Raw genomic sequence first — 18,528 nt, 5'->3', positions numbered from 1 at the left:
ATTTATTTATTTATTTATTTATTTATTTATTTATTTATTTGTTTGTTTGTTTGTTTGTTTGTTTGTTTGTTTATTTATTTATTTATTTATTTAAGACACTTAAATCCAATGACCCCTGAAAATAAAATAAAATTCCAAGAAAATGAAATGCCCCCCAAAAAGTAGCATTTAATGATTTAGTTGCAAGTGAATTTAAGACGCAAAAAGAAATATAAAAAGGGCATAAAAACAAATGCAGGAACTAAAAATTTCAAGACAAAAAGTCTGAAACTAAATTAAAATTGGAGGAAAATATGTATTAATGCACACTGTAAAAAAGGCTGCAGCCATCTTCACAGGTTTGGCTTGCTCCAGCACCCCCCTACTGCCCCCCTTCTGTTCCACCGCCCCCACACCGCCCCTTTTCGTTCTACCGCCCCCTTGAAAAATGAAATCGCCCCCTGGGGGGCATTATCGCCCACGTTAAGAACCACTGTTCTAAATCACTGGTTCTTAACCTTGGGTTACTCAGGAATTGTGGACTGCAACTCCCAGAAGCCTTCACCACCAACTGTGCTGGCTGGGGTTTCTGGGAGTTGCAGTTCAAAAACATCGGAGTAACAAAGGTTGGGAACCTAGGTTCTAAATAACTCACAGTATTGCAGTGTAGTTCTTGTACGGCCTTGAATTTTCCTCGAAACAATCTCAGTCCTTTCCAAACATTGTGTTGCTGATAAACTGCCTTGGGAGAGTCAGTGCTTCTTGCTCTCTTTGGTTCCAGCCACCGCCGGGAAGCAAAGTTCTTTTAATGAATCAACTTGAGCAGTTGAATAGTTCGTAAGTATTAAAAATAAAGATTAAAAAGAGAGCAGAGCTTGATACAAACGCTGTTCCTCCCTCCAGTTAAATTACACTATCCTGCTTAATTTGCATGAAATTCAGATCAGCAGAATATATAAATGAACAAACATGCATTAAGGAAATAAATCAGAATAGTAAGAATATTTGGAAATAATTAAAAAACCTCCAAAAATATTTGCTTGGATACATGTTTAAAAGAATACAGTAGCAAATATGTATATTACAATCAACAAGGTACTGAAGGCAATTGGATGGGTCTTCTGTTTTTCTAGTAACCAAGGAAGCATTCTGAAATTTTTAATGTAAATGAGTTTCTCTACTCACAGCAACAGCCTTTAGTGACTGCACGATTATCCAGTGTATTTCATCAAACAGCTTGTTGGTGACCTCTTTTCCTCGAGTGCTTTCAAGATACAAGCGAAGATTGCTCACTGTCCATTTACCACCATGAATGTGATTGTAATCATCCTATAGAAGACGAAGTTCAAAATGGCATGGTTAAATCAGAATCTGGCCACTAAGGGTTTGGGTACTTGGTTGAAATAAATCAGAACTGCCATGATTTAAATCACAATTTAATATTTTTTTTAAATCAAAGTTTTGATTTTTTAAATATTTTTTTAATTTAAATAGTGATTGTTTTAAATTAAATTTGATTTTTAAAAATCATTGATTTCTATCCACCCTACCATGAAGTCTACATCAGACAAAATATGATTATCACTGATCATAATTTATTTCCAGAGAAAGGAATTGGTGCAACATTCACAAAAAGAGAAATGTGTGTATTATCTCACAGCAAACTCCCAATGGCTTATAACATCTTTTTTCTTTTCTTTTTCAACTGATGTACCTTCTCACCATTCCTTACAATTTTGCCATGTCAGCTGAACCAGATGTATCAATTCTTACAGTATTCTCTCATTTGTGTCCTTCTACAGCAAAGGACATAGCCAAGCTGTCTCTTGAAGTGATTATCTGACAAGTACATTTGTTCTTTTATACAGCCCCTGCATACAAATCAATATTAAAAACCATACCCTATCTTATAGTACTAAACTGAGTTTTTAAGTAGCTTTCCTATATATAAAAAAACCAGAGCATGCCTAAACCAAAATCAATCTATGAATCAACGTAGGAGTAACCAACATCAAGAGTATCAACCCATCAATCTTGACAACAAGCCCTTAACATTATGACAGAGCAAGACTAGTGAATCCACTCTGGAGGAAGCCTTTATTCCTCGGAACTAACCATAAGGAAATGGGATTATTGAAGCAGGCTTCCCTTGGAAATCTTAACTGTATTCTGGGATACAAGTAGGAACAGGCAACATACAATGCCCCAGTGATTTCACCACCCAACTGACATGTTCCACAACTGTTCAGGTAGAAATTTAATGCTTGATTACTCATGGAGTTGTTTGATAGAACAATCATAATAAAATGGCTCATAGAGATAATGAGGTTAGTAATGTAAGTAAATTACATTATCAGGCACCCTTTGTGTTTTTGTTACAATCTTTGAAAGACCTCAAAGGAAGGAAGGTGGATGGAGGGTGCAGAGAAGAGAAGAAAAGAAGGGAAGCAGCAGCCTGCAAACCTTTCAACAGCAATGGATGACTGAAACACTGAGAAAACTGCTGAGATGTTACCTCACACAAACACTAACAACAGTTTAAAAAAAAAACCCGGCAATTTGTAGATACAACAATTAGCCAGCCACCTAAAAAAAGAAAGAGAACTGAGACAGAGAATTAAGAAACATGTATAATCTTTGGGAGGACGTATGCTGTACATCTAAATACAACAAAGAAAACATTCTTTTAGAATCAAAAGAACCAGCAGATAGAAAAAATCAGGATAGATTATACTAAAATCTCTTAATGTGTTTATATCCTTTAAAAAATTAGTATATTTAAAGGCCCCCATATCTCATCCACATTCACTCTAATGGAGTTCAAGTACCAATATCATTTTGAGCTGTATAGTTTTTGTTCCAAAAAGTGCATTATGGATTTTGATGGTTGGGCTTTTGGTACTCACTTCCTGTCTCAAACTATATGTTGCAAGAATAGAAGCCTTTGCTTACTCATCTTGCTGGAAAAAAAACTGTATGCGCTCATCCATAGATTTTCTGCAGGATTAAGACTTCTATTATTTTCCCCTTAAACTGCTAAGGTTTATCCAGAAACTGGTAAATATACTCTCAAATATATATCCCACTGGAGTGGAGTGAGGGAAGCTTCAGCAACAATCTGTGCTAGTTTCTCTTAAGTTTAACTATACCTTTGACCAGCTTGTGAAATGGCTATAATAGGCTTTCCATGCTGGTCTCAATTTTACTAGAAAAGTTTGAAAGCACTGGCATAGATCTCTCAACTTATCATCTAAACTTCAACTCTTCAGATCCTGTGTGAATTCCTCCATTATCTTGTCTATTAGCCACTGTAACTCCCACAAGCAGATATTGAGCCAAAATGGCAATGCAGTCCAGTCTTCAGTATGTATAATTTTAATTCACCATTGTCTCTCACATAACTATAGCAATAAAATATACTATTTTCCTAAGCACTTGGGTACAATGTCATGAGATTTGTGGTTCTGAAAATTTACAGGATGATTGGCGGATGAGGCAAATTCTGCTGCTAGGATTATAAATGTTGAGCCCATTAGGGCACAAAAGATATTCACTCCATTTGGTTATCTCTAGAAAACTCTCTGTATGTCAGGGATGAAATGTATAGCCCTTCAGTTATATCAGTATTGCAATTCCCAAGGCTTTTTACTACTGGCTATACTTGTCTAGAACTGAAGGCAGTTATAGTCCTACAACATTGCGGGGGAGAGGTGCATATATTCTCTGCTCTTGCTCCGTATGTACTTCACATATTTAAGGACATTTAGCAATGCAGTCTTACAAAAGTCTACTCAAATGTAAATACAGTAGAACCAAGATATTCGTGAGGAATTGGTTCCAAGCCCCCCCAGCTGAATAATGTGAATGTACTGAATGCTATACATTGCATGGGCTACAGCTCCCTCTAGTGGTCAGCTTCAGTAAGTACACCCTAGATATATGCACAAATACCCGTATTTTTTGCTCCATAAGACGCACCTGACCTTAAGACGCACCTAATTTTTTGGGAAGGAGGAACACAGGGAAAATATATTCTGAACCAAATAATGTAATAAAATATTTAATAAACTATAACAGAATTTGAACCATGTAAAGTGAACTGCAGTCAACAGTGGCATTAATATAGACCATTATCAGCCAGTGATAAGACCTGTACCACTCTACCTATATTTTACATTTCCTTTCATCCACCTCCTCCCCATGCTTATAGAAATGTCTCAATGACAGATGAGATTGTTGTGCAACTCTGCCCATCTACAGCTCAAGCCTATATTAAGTTAGAAATGGTTTGTCTGATTTAGCACTGCATTGAGAGGTCCCTTTCAGTTGTGTGGAGGATAAATAGTGGAATTAAACTATTTAACAGCTGGTTTTCCTTATTTACTTTAGGTTATGCAAAAGAACAGCAACACAAAGCTTAACCTGATCCCATTCACCAGCAGTAGCACATGCTCGGCATAAGACCAAATCTCCATTTTCTGACATAATTGAATGTTTATAGCATGCAACGCACAACAGGTTAGGCCACACAAAGCCATGAACAATGTTCTTGATGAGCCAAAAAAACTGAATACAAACTATAGTAGCTGAAATCAGGAGGCAGATACTGTAATCCAGTTAGAAGTCACGAGGCACAGTTAGTTTCCTTGCTGCAACACCCTTTAAAAATACATTCTCTATTGGATGCCCAGAACATTGAAAAGTTTGCAAGTTGAATCCAAATTTCCCATAGAAAAGCACTGAAAATTAATTAATGCATTTTTATGGGGGGGGAGGTCAGAAACTTTAAAAAAACTTAAAAGAAAGTCACTTACCAGGTACTGTGGACTGAGCCTTGCTCTTCACAGTGCCTTGGTAGACCCCAGAACAGCCAAAAAAGACTCCCAAACAGCTAAAAGCCAGCAGGCAGCTGGCAGCCATTTTGTGCTCTTCTCCGCTCCTTCTCCTGCTCCTTTCCCCCTCCCCTCTCCCCACCTAACAGCTGATTGGCACTGGTCTGAACACTTCCTAGGAAGCTTTTAAAGCAAGTATGCACATTTCTACACAAGCAGGTTTCAACTCAAGCACTAATCCCAAACAAACAGCTTTTAAATTAAAATTTACATTTTAAAATGATAATACCAGGCAGTCCCAGGTCTCTCTCCCAGCTCTCTAACTGCTTGGACTAGCAAGGAAGCAGACAAGCAGCCTCTTCACTAACTGAAAGTTTGAATTTCCCCGCTTTCCCTGCCTTCCCCTCATATTAGGTATGCTAATATCTGTGCACTGGAGGATTGTGGGAGGAACATCCAGCCCCTGATGGGGGTCCTGTAGGATGCCCCAAAACACTGAGTAGCTCTCTTGGCCTCTTTTGGCACTGGGGCTGTGCAGCCCTGTTCTGATCAGGAGGTGCAGCCAGGGGGTCACCATGCCTTTGGGGGACAGGGCACAGAAAGGGGCAGGAGGTTCAGAGGCCATTCCAACTCATACCTGGCAGGGGAGATACCATGATCATCAAAGTGGTTTTCCCAGGGTGAGGCTTATCTATTGCACTTTGGATGTGCTGACTCCTGTGATTTTCCCAAATATGGGAAAAATCAACTGCCTAAGTGGGGGACTGTGTTTGTATTTCCCCTGGTTTTTCTAGAATTACTCTTTCCCCTTTTGTCCTTGGCTGTTTTCAGTGCCTGCTGCCATAGGCCTGTTGGCCTTGCTGGTTTTCCAGGTGGGCTCAAGAAAGCAGATCCTAGAAAGCCAGTAGTGCAGAATGGTGAGGTCCAAACAGCAAGTATCTGGTGCTAGTTCAGAGGCCTCCCATCATGGCAGTAGGGGGCTTCTGGGTGGTGGTGGTTGAACCCCCTTTTTACTGTATTCATTCCATAAGATGCACATACTTTCTCCCCCACTATTGGGAGGGTGCGTCTTATGGAGCAAAAAATACAGTACATATTTTTGGAGGTTTTTATTTAGTATAAAAGTGAATCAGTGGGTACTGTCACCTACAGATATGTGAGTCCTACTGTACTATGCAGTTCGATAGGTCTTTCTCTAAAGGAAGATGGCATAAGACTGCAGCCTACATCTAATAATCCAACAACAGAACAATTTTTATTAGAAATTATTCTTTTAGAACAATAGAAAATTGGTCACAATTCAAAGGAAAATACAATTCAGTAATATACATTTTCATTTAAATATAAATTCCTGGAAATACTGATAATAATTTTACTTCATGTTATATAATTTTTTAAAAACTTACCCCATGCTTCTGAATAGCAACATTTGTAAGATGCACAAACATGTTATCTAATTCACTTGTACTTGGTGTATATTTTACTGTGCAAAAGCGACAAAATCCAAGTTTATACCTTAGATACAAAAAAAAAGACACATTAGCATTTAAATATTTCTCTCTCTCTCTCTCTCTCTCTCTCTCTCTCTCTGTTGACAACTTTCTTGATCTTCATGGATCAGCTCTTGGCATCTACTTTGCTATCTCTTTGGTACCTACTAGAGTTTTTTTTTTAATTTTCCTTCATCTCTATTGTATCCTTTTCCTACTACTTTTTCTACTCTTTTTGCTTTGATTTAATTGTGGGTTTACTAAATTCTTTATTGTTTCAACTTGTAAATGTATCTGAAAACATTATGTAGCATATAAATTCTTTAAATAGATAACAAATGAAATATTTTGGGATCCAATCAATGAACATTTTCCTAGAACAGTTACTTATGCAGCCAACATGGGAAGGAAAGCCAAATCCACTGCAGCCATCACAGCATCCTGAACAATAACCTTGACTATGAATTTATCTTGGTCTCACAATGGGAAATATATCAGCACTTACTTATTGCCTACAAGGGCTATACCACACTGAGGACCCAATCTGCATGCACCTACCAGGTAATACTTGGCTGTTGGCTTCCACCTACCAGGTTATACCTGTCTGTTTTTCCCTAGCATACTGTACCATTTACAATCAACCTTCAGCTTTTCTGATATGAGGATAGCCATGTTTCTCAACAGTTCTCCTCCCAGCCAAAGACAGGAACTGTCTGCTTCTACAAATGGCAGAGGGAGTACACTGACAATTGATTTTATATCCCCTGAGGTAAAATCTGATACCTGAACACTTCAAATTGATTCTTCACATTTGTAACTTTAGTTTTAACTTCAGATCCTGTAACTACAATCTCTAGCTGGGATGCTTTTTTGCATTTGCCAGTTTCTTTCAAATCTAAAGCTCTGCAATGCTCAGTCTAAACAGTCTTAAGAATCCAGACACTAACATTTGGATCCCAACCAACTAAAACAATGAACAAGTTGACAGATTTTGTAACAGAGTAGCAAATGAGACCAGCTTTATCTATTATTATTATATTATGTTCTGTTGTTTTGTTCTTATTCTCTTAGCCACACAGAGTAGTGGCTCTGCCACTAGTTGGGCAGGATAAAAATGTAACAAACTAAATAGGAGGAAGGACAAACACAATATAAGATATATTTTCCACAGTGGAAAAGAACAAACTTCTGACAAAAAAAAAGTTCTTTAAAAATGTGCCCCATCCTACATACATACATTTCTTGATACAATTTTTTAAAGAATGTTAAGTAGAAAGGCTTTAAATTTGATTGAATTATGCATCCTTCTACTGTACATTGTCAATATACAAAATGAAACAATATGCAAGAGAGAAAACTTGAAATGCAAATTCCCACAAGTCTAGATGAAAATTGCTCTCTGTCTCCTTTATTGATAGAGAGAGGCTTTATTAGAAAACAGAAGAAGAAAAGACAACTTACATATAGCACCTCAGAGGACGGTAAGTTGACACTAATACATAAAGACGAAGATCAAATTTTTTCCCACCAATTAGCAGCGGATTATTGATATACAGAGAAATTACATATGCTTCTTTAGAGGACTGAGATACAAACCTAGGAAACATAATTTTTTATTCAAAACATGCTACTTCATTAAATTGTTGTCTACTTTTGAAACCAGCTACAAAAACTTAAAAATGGGGAACCTTTCAGTGTGAGCGCCACTTTCCCTCTCACATCTTGAGAGTTACATTGCCAATAAGGGGACAAGGCAACATCCTACTCTCTCTCTTCTCCCCACCTGCTTTGTCCTTAAGCCACTCCTTCTGTGGAGAGACGGGGTAAGTGATGATATAAAAGTGTACATTATCCGTCATCACCTGAAAAACTTATTTTGGGGGGCTATAACCCCCAGGATTGCCTTGTCACCATGGTCTGCAGCCATGTTGCCTTGAGAATTCTGGGGACTAAAATCTAGAAGCAACTTTCACAACCTCAGCAGTGTTGCTTGTTTGTCTGCACTAGTAGCTTGTTGCATTTCCATACGGCAAATGCAGAAAGGCTATCCCTTTCTCACCACAGAGCAAGTTGATGATGCACAAAGTGAACAGTCTCTTCCTCGACTGCCAGACCACCCCACTCTCTATGGTGCCCTGGTTTCATTTCTTTGCATTATAACTGCTGCCCAAAGATCAGCTGAGTGAGACTGTAGAGGGATGAAATTGATATCTACCCCTCCTCAGCTCACCAAGAGGAAACACCTAAGAAGAAGGGCAAGGGGATCATAGCTGTGGAGGCATAGGTACCAAGAAGAGTGGTCAGGGCTTGGGAAGAAGCAACTGGACCAAACAGGGAGTTCTGGCAAATCACATCTGTCTTCTATACTAAAGAGCTACATTTTCATGCTTTAAGCAAAATTGACAAACATCTACTACGCAACTGCATAGGGCTACTTAAGACTATCTCAGTACTATGAACATTTAAAATAAGAAATGACTGTTGAAGCACTTACAAAAGTGAGATCACATGACTGCATTGCTTGTTCCTGCCAAAAAGAGGATTATTTTTGCTCTCCCACCCTAATAATGATACTTTGCTACTTCCTAATGCCATGCAGGCCTTGCTTTAAAAAGAACACTATTTATTACTAGAGATGGGTGTGAACTGCCACTTTGGTGGTTCATGCCAGTTCATCCTTTGAATGAACAGGCATTTGGCAGTTTCAAGCCCCGCCTCCTCTGGCAGACGCCTACTCGGAATCAGTGCCTTGGCTTCCCTGCCCTGCCTCCTCAGAATAAGCACCCACTGGAGGAGGCAGGGCTGGGAAATGGCAAACATCTCTGCATCCAAATGACAAACCAGCATGAACTTATGAAGTGGTGGTTCATGTCCATCTCTAGGACTTCATGCAGTAAAGATGGAAGAATCAGTGCCACAAATATAATAAATATTGCAGGCCTCATTCTTTTATATATTTTGGTCTAAATTCCTTTCAATTTGACATACATGTGTACTTGTTTATCTTTAACCGGTAACATCCTTAAAGTCATTTTAGAATGAAGACAATAAATGGCCTTCTAAGTGGAACATCACAAATTCCTCCAGATTTGATAAGCTTTCTTAAAGGGAATTTCTCTCCCCTCCCCCATTGTAACATACGTAGATGTTTTGCTGTCCCGGGACCATTTTTTAATTTGTGAAAGTTTATTAATAAGAAATATTCCTTTTCCTTGAGCTTTTCCACAGGGTTTCATAATCCAAGTACTAGACGGATTTTTTCGGAATTCTTCAACAAACAAATTATAATCAGCTGGAAGCATGAAGGTAACAGGAACAAAGTCTAAAAAGTACATAGGAAAACCAGGAGTTAACACAGCTCTGATAGATATTGTATATAGATCAAAACATAAAACTGAAGAGAAAAATATTTTCATTATTTGTTTTAACTTAATTTCAATTAAGAACAGAGATGGGCACAAACTGCCAGTTTGGTGGTTGGTATCAGACTGGCTCTCTGACCACACAGCTTTTCTGTGGGCACCCCAGCTTCCCAGCCTTGCCTCCTCCAGCAGGAACCCACTCAGAGACAGCGGCATGGCTTCCCAGCCCTGCCTCCTCTGGTGGGTGCCTGCTGAGAGACAGTGCAAAGCCACATCTCTGCCTCTGAGTAGGTGCCCAGCAGTGAGGTGGGTCTGGAAAGCTCAGGCACCCATGGAACAGCTGTGTGGCTGGGGGGGGGTGTCAAATTGGCATGAACCGCCAAACAGCAGTTTGTGCCCATCTGTAATTAAGACAATGACAGTGAACATGGTCCATCATAAATGTATGGTATTCCTTTTAAATTTGAGAATAAATGGGAGACTGGATCATTCTGTTTGTTTCTATTAATATACAGTTCAGGAAAATTACTTCTAGAAATAAACAAAACAATTCTTGGGAGGCTAATAAACAGCATCCCATCATCACCCTCTAGGTTCTTTTGCTAGGAAAAAGTGAAAGCCACTGGATAACTGGTCCAGCTAAGACTAATTTTTCTCCACTTTTTTCAATGATATACCATGTATCATTGTATCAAATGCTGCTAAATGTTCTAACAGTATTAGTAAGGATGATTAATCTTTGATCAAATGACAAAGCAGATCATCCACCACAGCTGCCAGAGCTGTCTCAATACCATAGCTAGGGTCGAACCCAGACTGAAAGGGGTCAAGTGCAGATGTGTCCTCCAAGTATTTCTGGAGCTGCTCTGCCACTATTTTTTCAATAACCTTACCCCAAAAGGAGAGTAAATGGACATACATCTCTTGTGCACAGTACATTTTGTTAACAATTGTCATATGATGGCTGCTCTTAAAGCCACTGGAAAGACACCATCTGAGAATAAGGTCTTGTTTTCGGTCAACAGAGAGTATCTGACTTTCCACAACTAGGCCCTCAGCCACAAACATCCAGATCTCAGGTGGTAGCCTTCACACACCTAGAATGCTATCAATATCCTAACAGTATCTAGTTAATTGCATATCTGATCACATAGTTTGAACAGACATATGGCTTAGCAAACTGTGTAGTTTGTTCACAATACACAGAAATCCAAATCTGAGTGCCATGCCACTGACTTATAAAGCTAAACCATTCAGCACATCTTGTATTTAAGTACATCAACAAATAGTTCCAATTGGCTAAATTAACTCACCTAAATAAAGGTATTTTCCATTTTCATCTTTCTCTGCAAGAGGACTTCCTTCTTTTTCTAGTTCTTTTCTGTATCTCTTGATATTTTTTACCATTAAGTCCTTCCGAGTGAGCTCATAATGGTTTGGAAAATGGTTGACAATCTGATCATCAGAGAGGCGGTAGCCAGTTTCCACACTGAAAACATTTCGAATAGTTTGCACACTCATCCTGGGAAGCAAAACGTGGTAAAGAGTTTCTCTCCAAATACACGTAATTTATGACTTCAATAGAAACAAATTGGTCCTTTGGATTAAACCTTACCAGAATAAAAAGTGATCAAAGATCTTTAACAAATCTCTAAAGAAATCAGTGTCACTTGTTCTATCATGACTACCCCCTCCTCCAGCAGCTTTTTGCTTTTTGGAAAACCTCTTTGAATTTGGACAAACTAAAAACTGGATTAGATTGGACAGATGCATTATGGGCTAAGAAATCCCATGAAGCTTTTCTTCTGATTCTGGGTGATGTTTCACTTCCCTGCAGGAGTTGGACACACAGTCTGGAAATCCTCATGCCACCCCCACATCTATGGAGGTAGTGACAACCAGGCATGCTTTTTGTCAGTTTAAACTGATTTGCCAGCTGTAGCCATACCTGAAGAAAACTGACCTTGCCTCAGTGACAAACATTAATCCAAAACAATTATTATAATGTCTTCACCATGGGCAAGCCTTTAAAGATGTTTTGGAAACTGCAATTGGTATATAACACGCAACAGGTAGAATGCTTATAGATACCAACTAGATCATGTTATATGAATTTTATGACAGTTACATTGGCTGTGTTCTCATTTCTGTGTTCAAACTAAAGTGCTCTAAACACTTTTCCTTACACTCATACAGATGGGCTTGATAAAAAGGCTAGAATCTGGTTGATTTAGGGTTAAAGTGCAATCATGCAAGCACTACCTGTTGGAAGGAAAGTTGGGAAAGAAGAACAGGGATTCCACCCAGAGAACAAAAAAAAAAAAAGAACAAGGATGGAGCATGTCCTTTGAGCTTCCTGTTAAGAGTTTTATTTGCAACCTCTCATGCTGTCTGTGGTTTGTGTGACTGGGAGGGACTTTTTTGGGCTGGGGTAAGTGCCCATCTATCCAGCACTAACCAATTGTTCCTTCTAGCTTCTGAAGTTCAAAGAAAGCCTATGGGCCACAAACGTTTTAACAATGGATACCCAGATTCTCCTCAATGAAAATTTTTTTTAAAAATCAATGCTACTTACCAGTAGAAGTTCCAGTCTTCATTTTCTGACACCTGGATCCATCCTCTCTTTTCAAAGTTGTTTATTAGCACAGATTTCTCTATATCAGTCACCCATTTTACTTTTCCTGCCATTATCCTAAACAAAATCAATGTATTACTATTATTCAGTTTATTTTTAAGCATTAAAATGACAACATTTTTTTTCCAAAAGTGGTCCATGGACTGCAAATTCTAGTCCTCTAGAAAGGAGATGCCAAGGACTGCAGTAATTAGAGGACCAATGATTTAATTTCCCATGCTAGCAGAAGGATGCTCAGTTATTGCATCAAAATGTTTACCCTATACTGTATAAAGTGAGAAATGCCTGATATTTAAGCTGGATTCCAAAAAGGAAGAAGCACTCAAGATTATATTGCAAATATATGCTGACACAACACAGCATTCCAGAAGAAGATTGGTCTATGCTTTATATGCTACAGCAAAGCCTCTGACTGTGTGGATCACGAGAAGCTATAAATTGGTCACCCTTCTATGTTGTACATAGGGCTGCAGTAAACCACATATCTGATACAAGGGAGATACTGTTCTTCTAAAAATCTATTCCTAGATGAACCATAGTTTGATAGATATTTTAAAAATGGAATGCAGGAATTGAAATTTAAGAATTTGTTGAGGATAATTGAATTTTCTTATATGATTATATTTTTTAAAATTGTAAGTGGGAAATGCCAAGGGTTTGCATATTTTCAAATCAGATATTATTGCTACCAACATGAATTTGACCAAACTCCAGGAGGCAGTGGAAGACAGGAGGGCCTGACATGCTCTGGTCCATGGGGTCACGAAGAGTAAACACAACTTAACGACTAAACAACAACAACAACAATTGCTACTGCATTAAAACTCAGTCGAGCAAGGCAATTTATTCTATTCAAGGACATAGTTATAACTCACAGATACAATTTATCAAAAATATGTAAGCTCCTATAGTGGTACTGAACTAAAAGTACAGTCCCCTTGTCATGGTCATGGTCGGACCATCACCTGATAAAATGTAACCTCGCAATGGAGCTCCCTCCCCCACTGCAGGGAGCAGGGACCTATTTTAATGGTCCGCAATCGAAGGTTACTGGATCCCATGAGATTCCAGGATACCATGAGAGGGATCCCAGTGGCACTGTCTGGCGCTCCTGTCGAAGCTCTGGTGGACGGCTGGCTCTCTGCCGCTACTAGGGCTGCTGACACGATCGCACCCAAACGCCCTCTCAGGAGCAGAGCTCGGCCAGGACCCTGGTATACCTAGGATCTACGAGCAATGAAGCGAATAAGGAGACGGCTAGAGTGCTTGTGGAGAAGGAAACTGACGAACTATAACAAAATCGCTGTCAGGATCGCAACTAATCATTACCTGGCCAAGGTAAAGGCTGCTAGAAGATCTTACATCGCTGACCGGATAAGCGATGCTTCCAATCGGCAGGCGGAACTCTTCCGTATAGTTCGCGATCTATCCGGAATTGGCCAGGTTGAAGGGCCTCCTAATAGCATCTCACCTGACCAATTTGCAGCATTTTTTAAATCTAAAGTGGAGACCATCCGCCGTGACCTCTCTCCTTTTTTAAATACAATGGATCGAGCCGAGATGTCCAGCGCTCCGCCTTGCCCAGTTATTCTCGACTCCTTTCAGCCTGTGACACCAGATTTGGTGGACAAGGCGCTTGATCGCTGTCGGGCCACCACCTCTTCTCTCGACCCTTGCCTGGCCTGGCTAATCAAAGCAGCCAGGCCGGTAACAACTGAATGGGCCACTGCAATAATTAATGGGTCTTTCCAGGAGGGCAAGGTCCCCCTCGCCCTCAAGGAGACACTCATTAGGCCCATTAGGAAGAAACCAAATTTGGCGGCGGATGAAATTGGCAATTATAGGCCCATCGCCAATGTTTCCTTCCTTAGCAAAGTGGTTGAGAGAGTGGTGGCAGATCAGCTTCAGGTGCTCTTGGATGAGACCAATGCTCTGGACCCATTTCAGTCGGGCTTCAGGCCGTGCTATGGTACAGAGACAGCACTGGTCGCACTGTTGGATGACCTGTTGAGGGAGGGCGATGGGGGCAATATGTCCTTGTTGGTCCTCCTCGACATCTCAGCCGCCTTTGATACCGTCGACCACGGTATCCTCCTGGGGAGGCTCTCCGAGTTGGGAGTCGGTAGTCTGGCACTTGCCTGGCTTCGCTCCTTCCTGGAGGACTGCCCCCAGACAGTACCGCTTGGGGAGAATGTCTCGGCCCCGTGGAATCTCAATTGTGGGGTTCCACAGGGGTCGATCATCTCCCCAATGCTGTTTAACATCTTTATGAGGCCGTTGGGCGGGGTCATCAGGGAGTGTGGGGCATCGTGTCATCAGTATGCTGATGACACACAGCTCTACATCTCCTTTACACCAACTTCAGTGGATGCCGTCCGGTCCCTCCAGCGCTGCCTGGAGACTGTACCGGAATGGATGCAGTCAAATGGATTGAGGCTGAACCCGGACAAGACGGAGGTCTTGAGGGTGGGTGGCCCTTCCGTCAGCGGCATAGGTGACTCCCTCACCTTTGGAGGGACAACCCTTGCCGCAAAGAGTGAGGTCCGCAGCTTGGGGTACATCCGGACCCGGCGCTTACCATGGAAACCCAGGTGGCGTCCGTGGTCCGCTCCGCCTATTTTCATCTATGGCGGATTGCCCAGCTGCAGCCGTATCTTGATTGGGGGGGCCCTCACTACTCTAGTCCATGTGCTCGTAATCTCAAGATTAGACCATTGTAATGCACTCTACGTGGGGCTGCCTTTGAGGCTGTTGCGAAAACTTCAGATGGTCCAGAATGCAGCAGCCAGGCTTCTTAGTGGGATGAGAAAATATCAGCACATCTCCCCCACCCTGGCTGCACTGCACTGGTTACCTATCCGTTTCTGCATCGACTTCAAAGTATTAATGATTGCATATAAAGCCCTAAACGGTTTGGGACCTCAATATTTGGCAGATCGCCTCCTCCCGCCCAGATCTACCCGAATCACCCGACATAGCCAGCTGGGACGGCTGAGGGGCCTGACACCGAGAGAGGCCCGGAAGGAGAAAACTAGAAACCGGGCCTTCTCAGCGGTCACCCCTCGGCTGTGGAACACACTCCCCACTGAAATCCGGCTGGCACCCTCGCTGGGGGTTTTCAAAAGCCAATTAAAAACTTGGTTGTTTAAACAGGCCTACCCCCCAGTCAATTAAGTCATTTTCCTTTTTTTTTTCCTCTATCTTTTTTCTTTCTTTTGTATACCACCATCTTGGAAACCTTTTGTTTAGAACTAATTAGTATAAATGCATTTTATATGTTTTTTAACTTGTTTTAACTGATGTAAGCCGCCCCGAGTAGACGTTGTCTAGAGGGGCGGGGTAAAAATCGAATAAATAAATAAAATAAATAAATAAATAAAAGGGAACATGAATGTTTATGGCAATGTAGATACAAGATGATGTTATTGTTCAAAAAAACAATATCTATGGAAGGAATGAAGCTTCTTAAATACCAGTGTGAGATAAAATTATTTCCTGATGCTAACGAGACATTAAGCAAACAACAGGTTTAGCCCACAGTGATGGAAATAGCAGAAATCTCATGGTGGGTTTTAGCATATCTGCTGGATTTGTTTCTTTGCAAAGTACTGAAACAAGATAAAGATTCTTAAAGAAAAACTGTGGCATATGATTTTAGAGATCTACTTTCATTACCATGGACACAATATGCAGTTTTTAAAAAGAAACAACAAAATAAACTTGTCAGTTACATTGTACCACAACTGACAAATTATATAAGGTGTTTTACAAAGCATAAACATCCAGAGCTTTTATGTACAACTTTAAGCCACTGTTACAATTTTATAAATATAAACTTTATTTCCAAATCCCCACTTTCACTTCACATTTTTGTAACAAAAGAGAAAACATAAACTTTCAGGTAGTTTGATTATTTTAGGCTACAATCCTATATATTCTTAGTCTCAGTGACTCAAATGTCTCATTCCCTGCAGACACAAACAGGAATGCACTTTTATCAACATGAACAACGCAGCACAACAAACAAACAACAAGTTGGGTCCTTGTTCAGAGAAGAAATAAATATCCATACAGTACATGTATTATCCTTGATTAACAGCTCCTATATAAACGTGGCTAGGTGCAAAGGAGGGCAGCAGGGATCCAGCTCCTTTTAACGTGCACTGCAGAAGAGGAAAACGCAGTAGGGCGGCTCTCCTCCCTCTGACAAATAATAATAAAAACTGCGTGCCAAATCCAGTCAATCCTCACTTTTTTGCTAGGTGAAAAAGAATTCGGAAGTGGTTTGCCATTCTCTTCTTCTATAGGGGTATCCTGGGAGGGTGCAGCTTGCCCAAGGCCACCCAGGCTCACTCCCCTGGCATGGCACACTGGGGGAACTGAACCCCCAGCCTCCAGCTCGGAGCTGCCCAGCCCGCTCCCCCCCCCCCCATGGCAGGCAGCCCCTGCTTAAACGCCCTCTTCTGCACAAAAAGCACAACGGAAGAACCCTTTACGAGAGAGCGCTCTTTGAGCAGGTTAAGGCAGCAGACCGGCTCCCACCGACGGCCCGTGAGGCATATTCCCCTGGAAAGAGTCTTTAGGGTTTGAAAATGTGGGGTGGGGATTGAGCCCCCCCCCGGGAAATAGGGGACCCCTCCCCCCAATCTTCAGCCTAACGCCCGCCGCCCTGGGAGTGCTGGGCGAAAGAGGCTTTGCACAAAAGCCACCCCACCCAGGGCGGCGGCGGCGGCGGCGGGGGGGAACTTTGGAAGGGGAGCCGCTGCCCGGCCTTTCCCACAGAAATGGCTTAATTCTCAGGCGGAGAAGCCCCACCTCTCCGGGCGCCCGGCTTCCACCTCGTACGGCGAGGGGGGAAAGCGGCTCTCACAACGACCTACCCCAAATGAAGATGCGCGTCGGTTCCCGCCCGGTCGCCTGAGCGGGGGGGGGGGGGGAGTGTGTGGATGGGGCGACGGCCCTGCCTTCTCCTCCTCCTCAGAGGCCACCACCACAGGCTCCTGCTTTGGCCGTCCGGGGCTTCCCCATCCTTCCTGTTCAAAGACCCGGCCGCTCTCTTGCTTCGAAAGCGGCTCCCTGCATTTCCCGGCGAAGGAAAGGGAGGCGGCGCAAGAGAACAAACCGGCAACCACACCGAGGCCGCCAAGCCGCTTCCGGAGTCGCTGCCTGGCAACCGGGGGACGCCGCACCCAAGAGACCCGGGAGGAGGAGAAGAGAAGAAGAAAAAACTAGGCCCGAAGGAACGCTGCCCGGTTTTGCGAGGCCTGTTTCTTCCCCTCCCCTGAAGACTTCAGCTACGATACCTTGGCTTGGGGGACTGCGGCCGCGTTTTGAATTTCCAAGGGAAAAAAATAAGCTAGAATTTCTGAAAAGAGTGGTCTTATAGACCAGATGGGCGGGGTACAAATCAATCAATCAAATAAATAAAATATTAAGGCGTCGTGTTGTGACTTGTGATTAATTTGAGCAAATGGGTTCTTTTGCGGGACCAGAAGCGGGGGAGGGGGGGAGGACATGCGGGTGTTTATCGGTTTGGTTGTGTTTTTCAAATCGTTGGTATCTTTTATTGCCGTTTTGTTGGCTTTTATTTGACTGCAGTTGCTGATAGGTCTTTTGAGCATCATACAGTATAGTGGAAAGACGGTATGGATTTGACAACAAAACTACTAACGGATGTGTTACGTGTTTCTGATTATGACATTTTGCTCATTTTGTGCATGAGAAATCCATTCCTACATCAGGCCAACAGTTTTCCCTTTGCAAAGATTCCAGAAATCAGCAAGGTTTCACTAGTGCATTAGAAACTTGCCTGTGGTCCATCTAGGAAGCACAGTTTATCACTAAGAAGAAAGTCTCATTCAGTCCTGTGGGACTACTTTTTAGCTTCCATTTTCGTGGTCATATCTCATATCTTTTCCTATTATACAGTACTGTGCTCTTTCTGCCTGCTTAGACTGTAAACTCCTAAAAGCTGGGGCTTTCTTATCCTGCTGTGTAAAACAGTGTTTCCTGGTGTGCTATATAAATAATAAGTAAAGTAATACTGTAATAAAATAATCATGTGCTGTCAAGTAACTTCTGAGTTATGGTGACCTTTGTCAGGGTTTTCCAAGCAGGCGATACTCAGAGGTGGTTCAATGGGCACAAAATTTAGGATACAATTTTGAGAAGGACGTTGTATAGATTAGGAGCGTAATGTGTATGGTAGTTGTTTTAACAAATGAATATAA

At 41.5% G+C, this 18,528-nt stretch overlaps 1 protein-coding gene and 1 pseudogene across 2 annotated transcripts in view; one reads left to right on the top strand and one right to left on the bottom strand.

Annotated features, from left to right (window-relative positions):
• The window catches only part of TTLL1 (TTL family tubulin polyglutamylase complex subunit L1), a 28,525-nt gene extending 10,836 nt beyond the window's left edge, over window positions 1–17,689 (bottom strand). Inside the window, exons 1-7 of one of the 2 annotated variants that reach the window (XM_020808652.3) lie at window positions 17,602–17,689; window positions 12,239–12,355; window positions 10,977–11,185; window positions 9,443–9,623; window positions 7,763–7,897; window positions 6,218–6,326; window positions 1,165–1,308 (exon numbers count right to left, since the gene is read on the bottom strand). In XM_020808652.3, the coding sequence (XP_020664311.1) occupies window positions 1,165–1,308; window positions 6,218–6,326; window positions 7,763–7,897; window positions 9,443–9,623; window positions 10,977–11,185; window positions 12,239–12,351 (891 nt within the window). In that variant the 5' untranslated portion in view covers window positions 12,352–12,355; window positions 17,602–17,689. Of the gene's footprint in view, window positions 1–1,164; window positions 1,309–6,217; window positions 6,327–7,762; window positions 7,898–9,442; window positions 9,624–10,976; window positions 11,186–12,238; window positions 12,356–17,178; window positions 17,566–17,601 lie in introns of those variants that run through there. The other variant, XM_020808651.3, reaches the window with a different exon arrangement.
• On the top strand, window positions 5,441–5,595 carry LOC140707825 (U1 spliceosomal RNA; annotated as a pseudogene).
• Window positions 17,690–18,528: the final 839 nt, after the last annotated feature.

This window comes from Pogona vitticeps, chromosome 5 (assembly GCF_051106095.1).
Source record: "Pogona vitticeps strain Pit_001003342236 chromosome 5, PviZW2.1, whole genome shotgun sequence".
Classification (NCBI taxonomy): Eukaryota; Metazoa; Chordata; class Lepidosauria; order Squamata; family Agamidae; genus Pogona; species Pogona vitticeps.
Note: the sequence above shows the minus strand (reverse complement) of the source record. Positions and strands in the feature narration are given on the sequence as shown.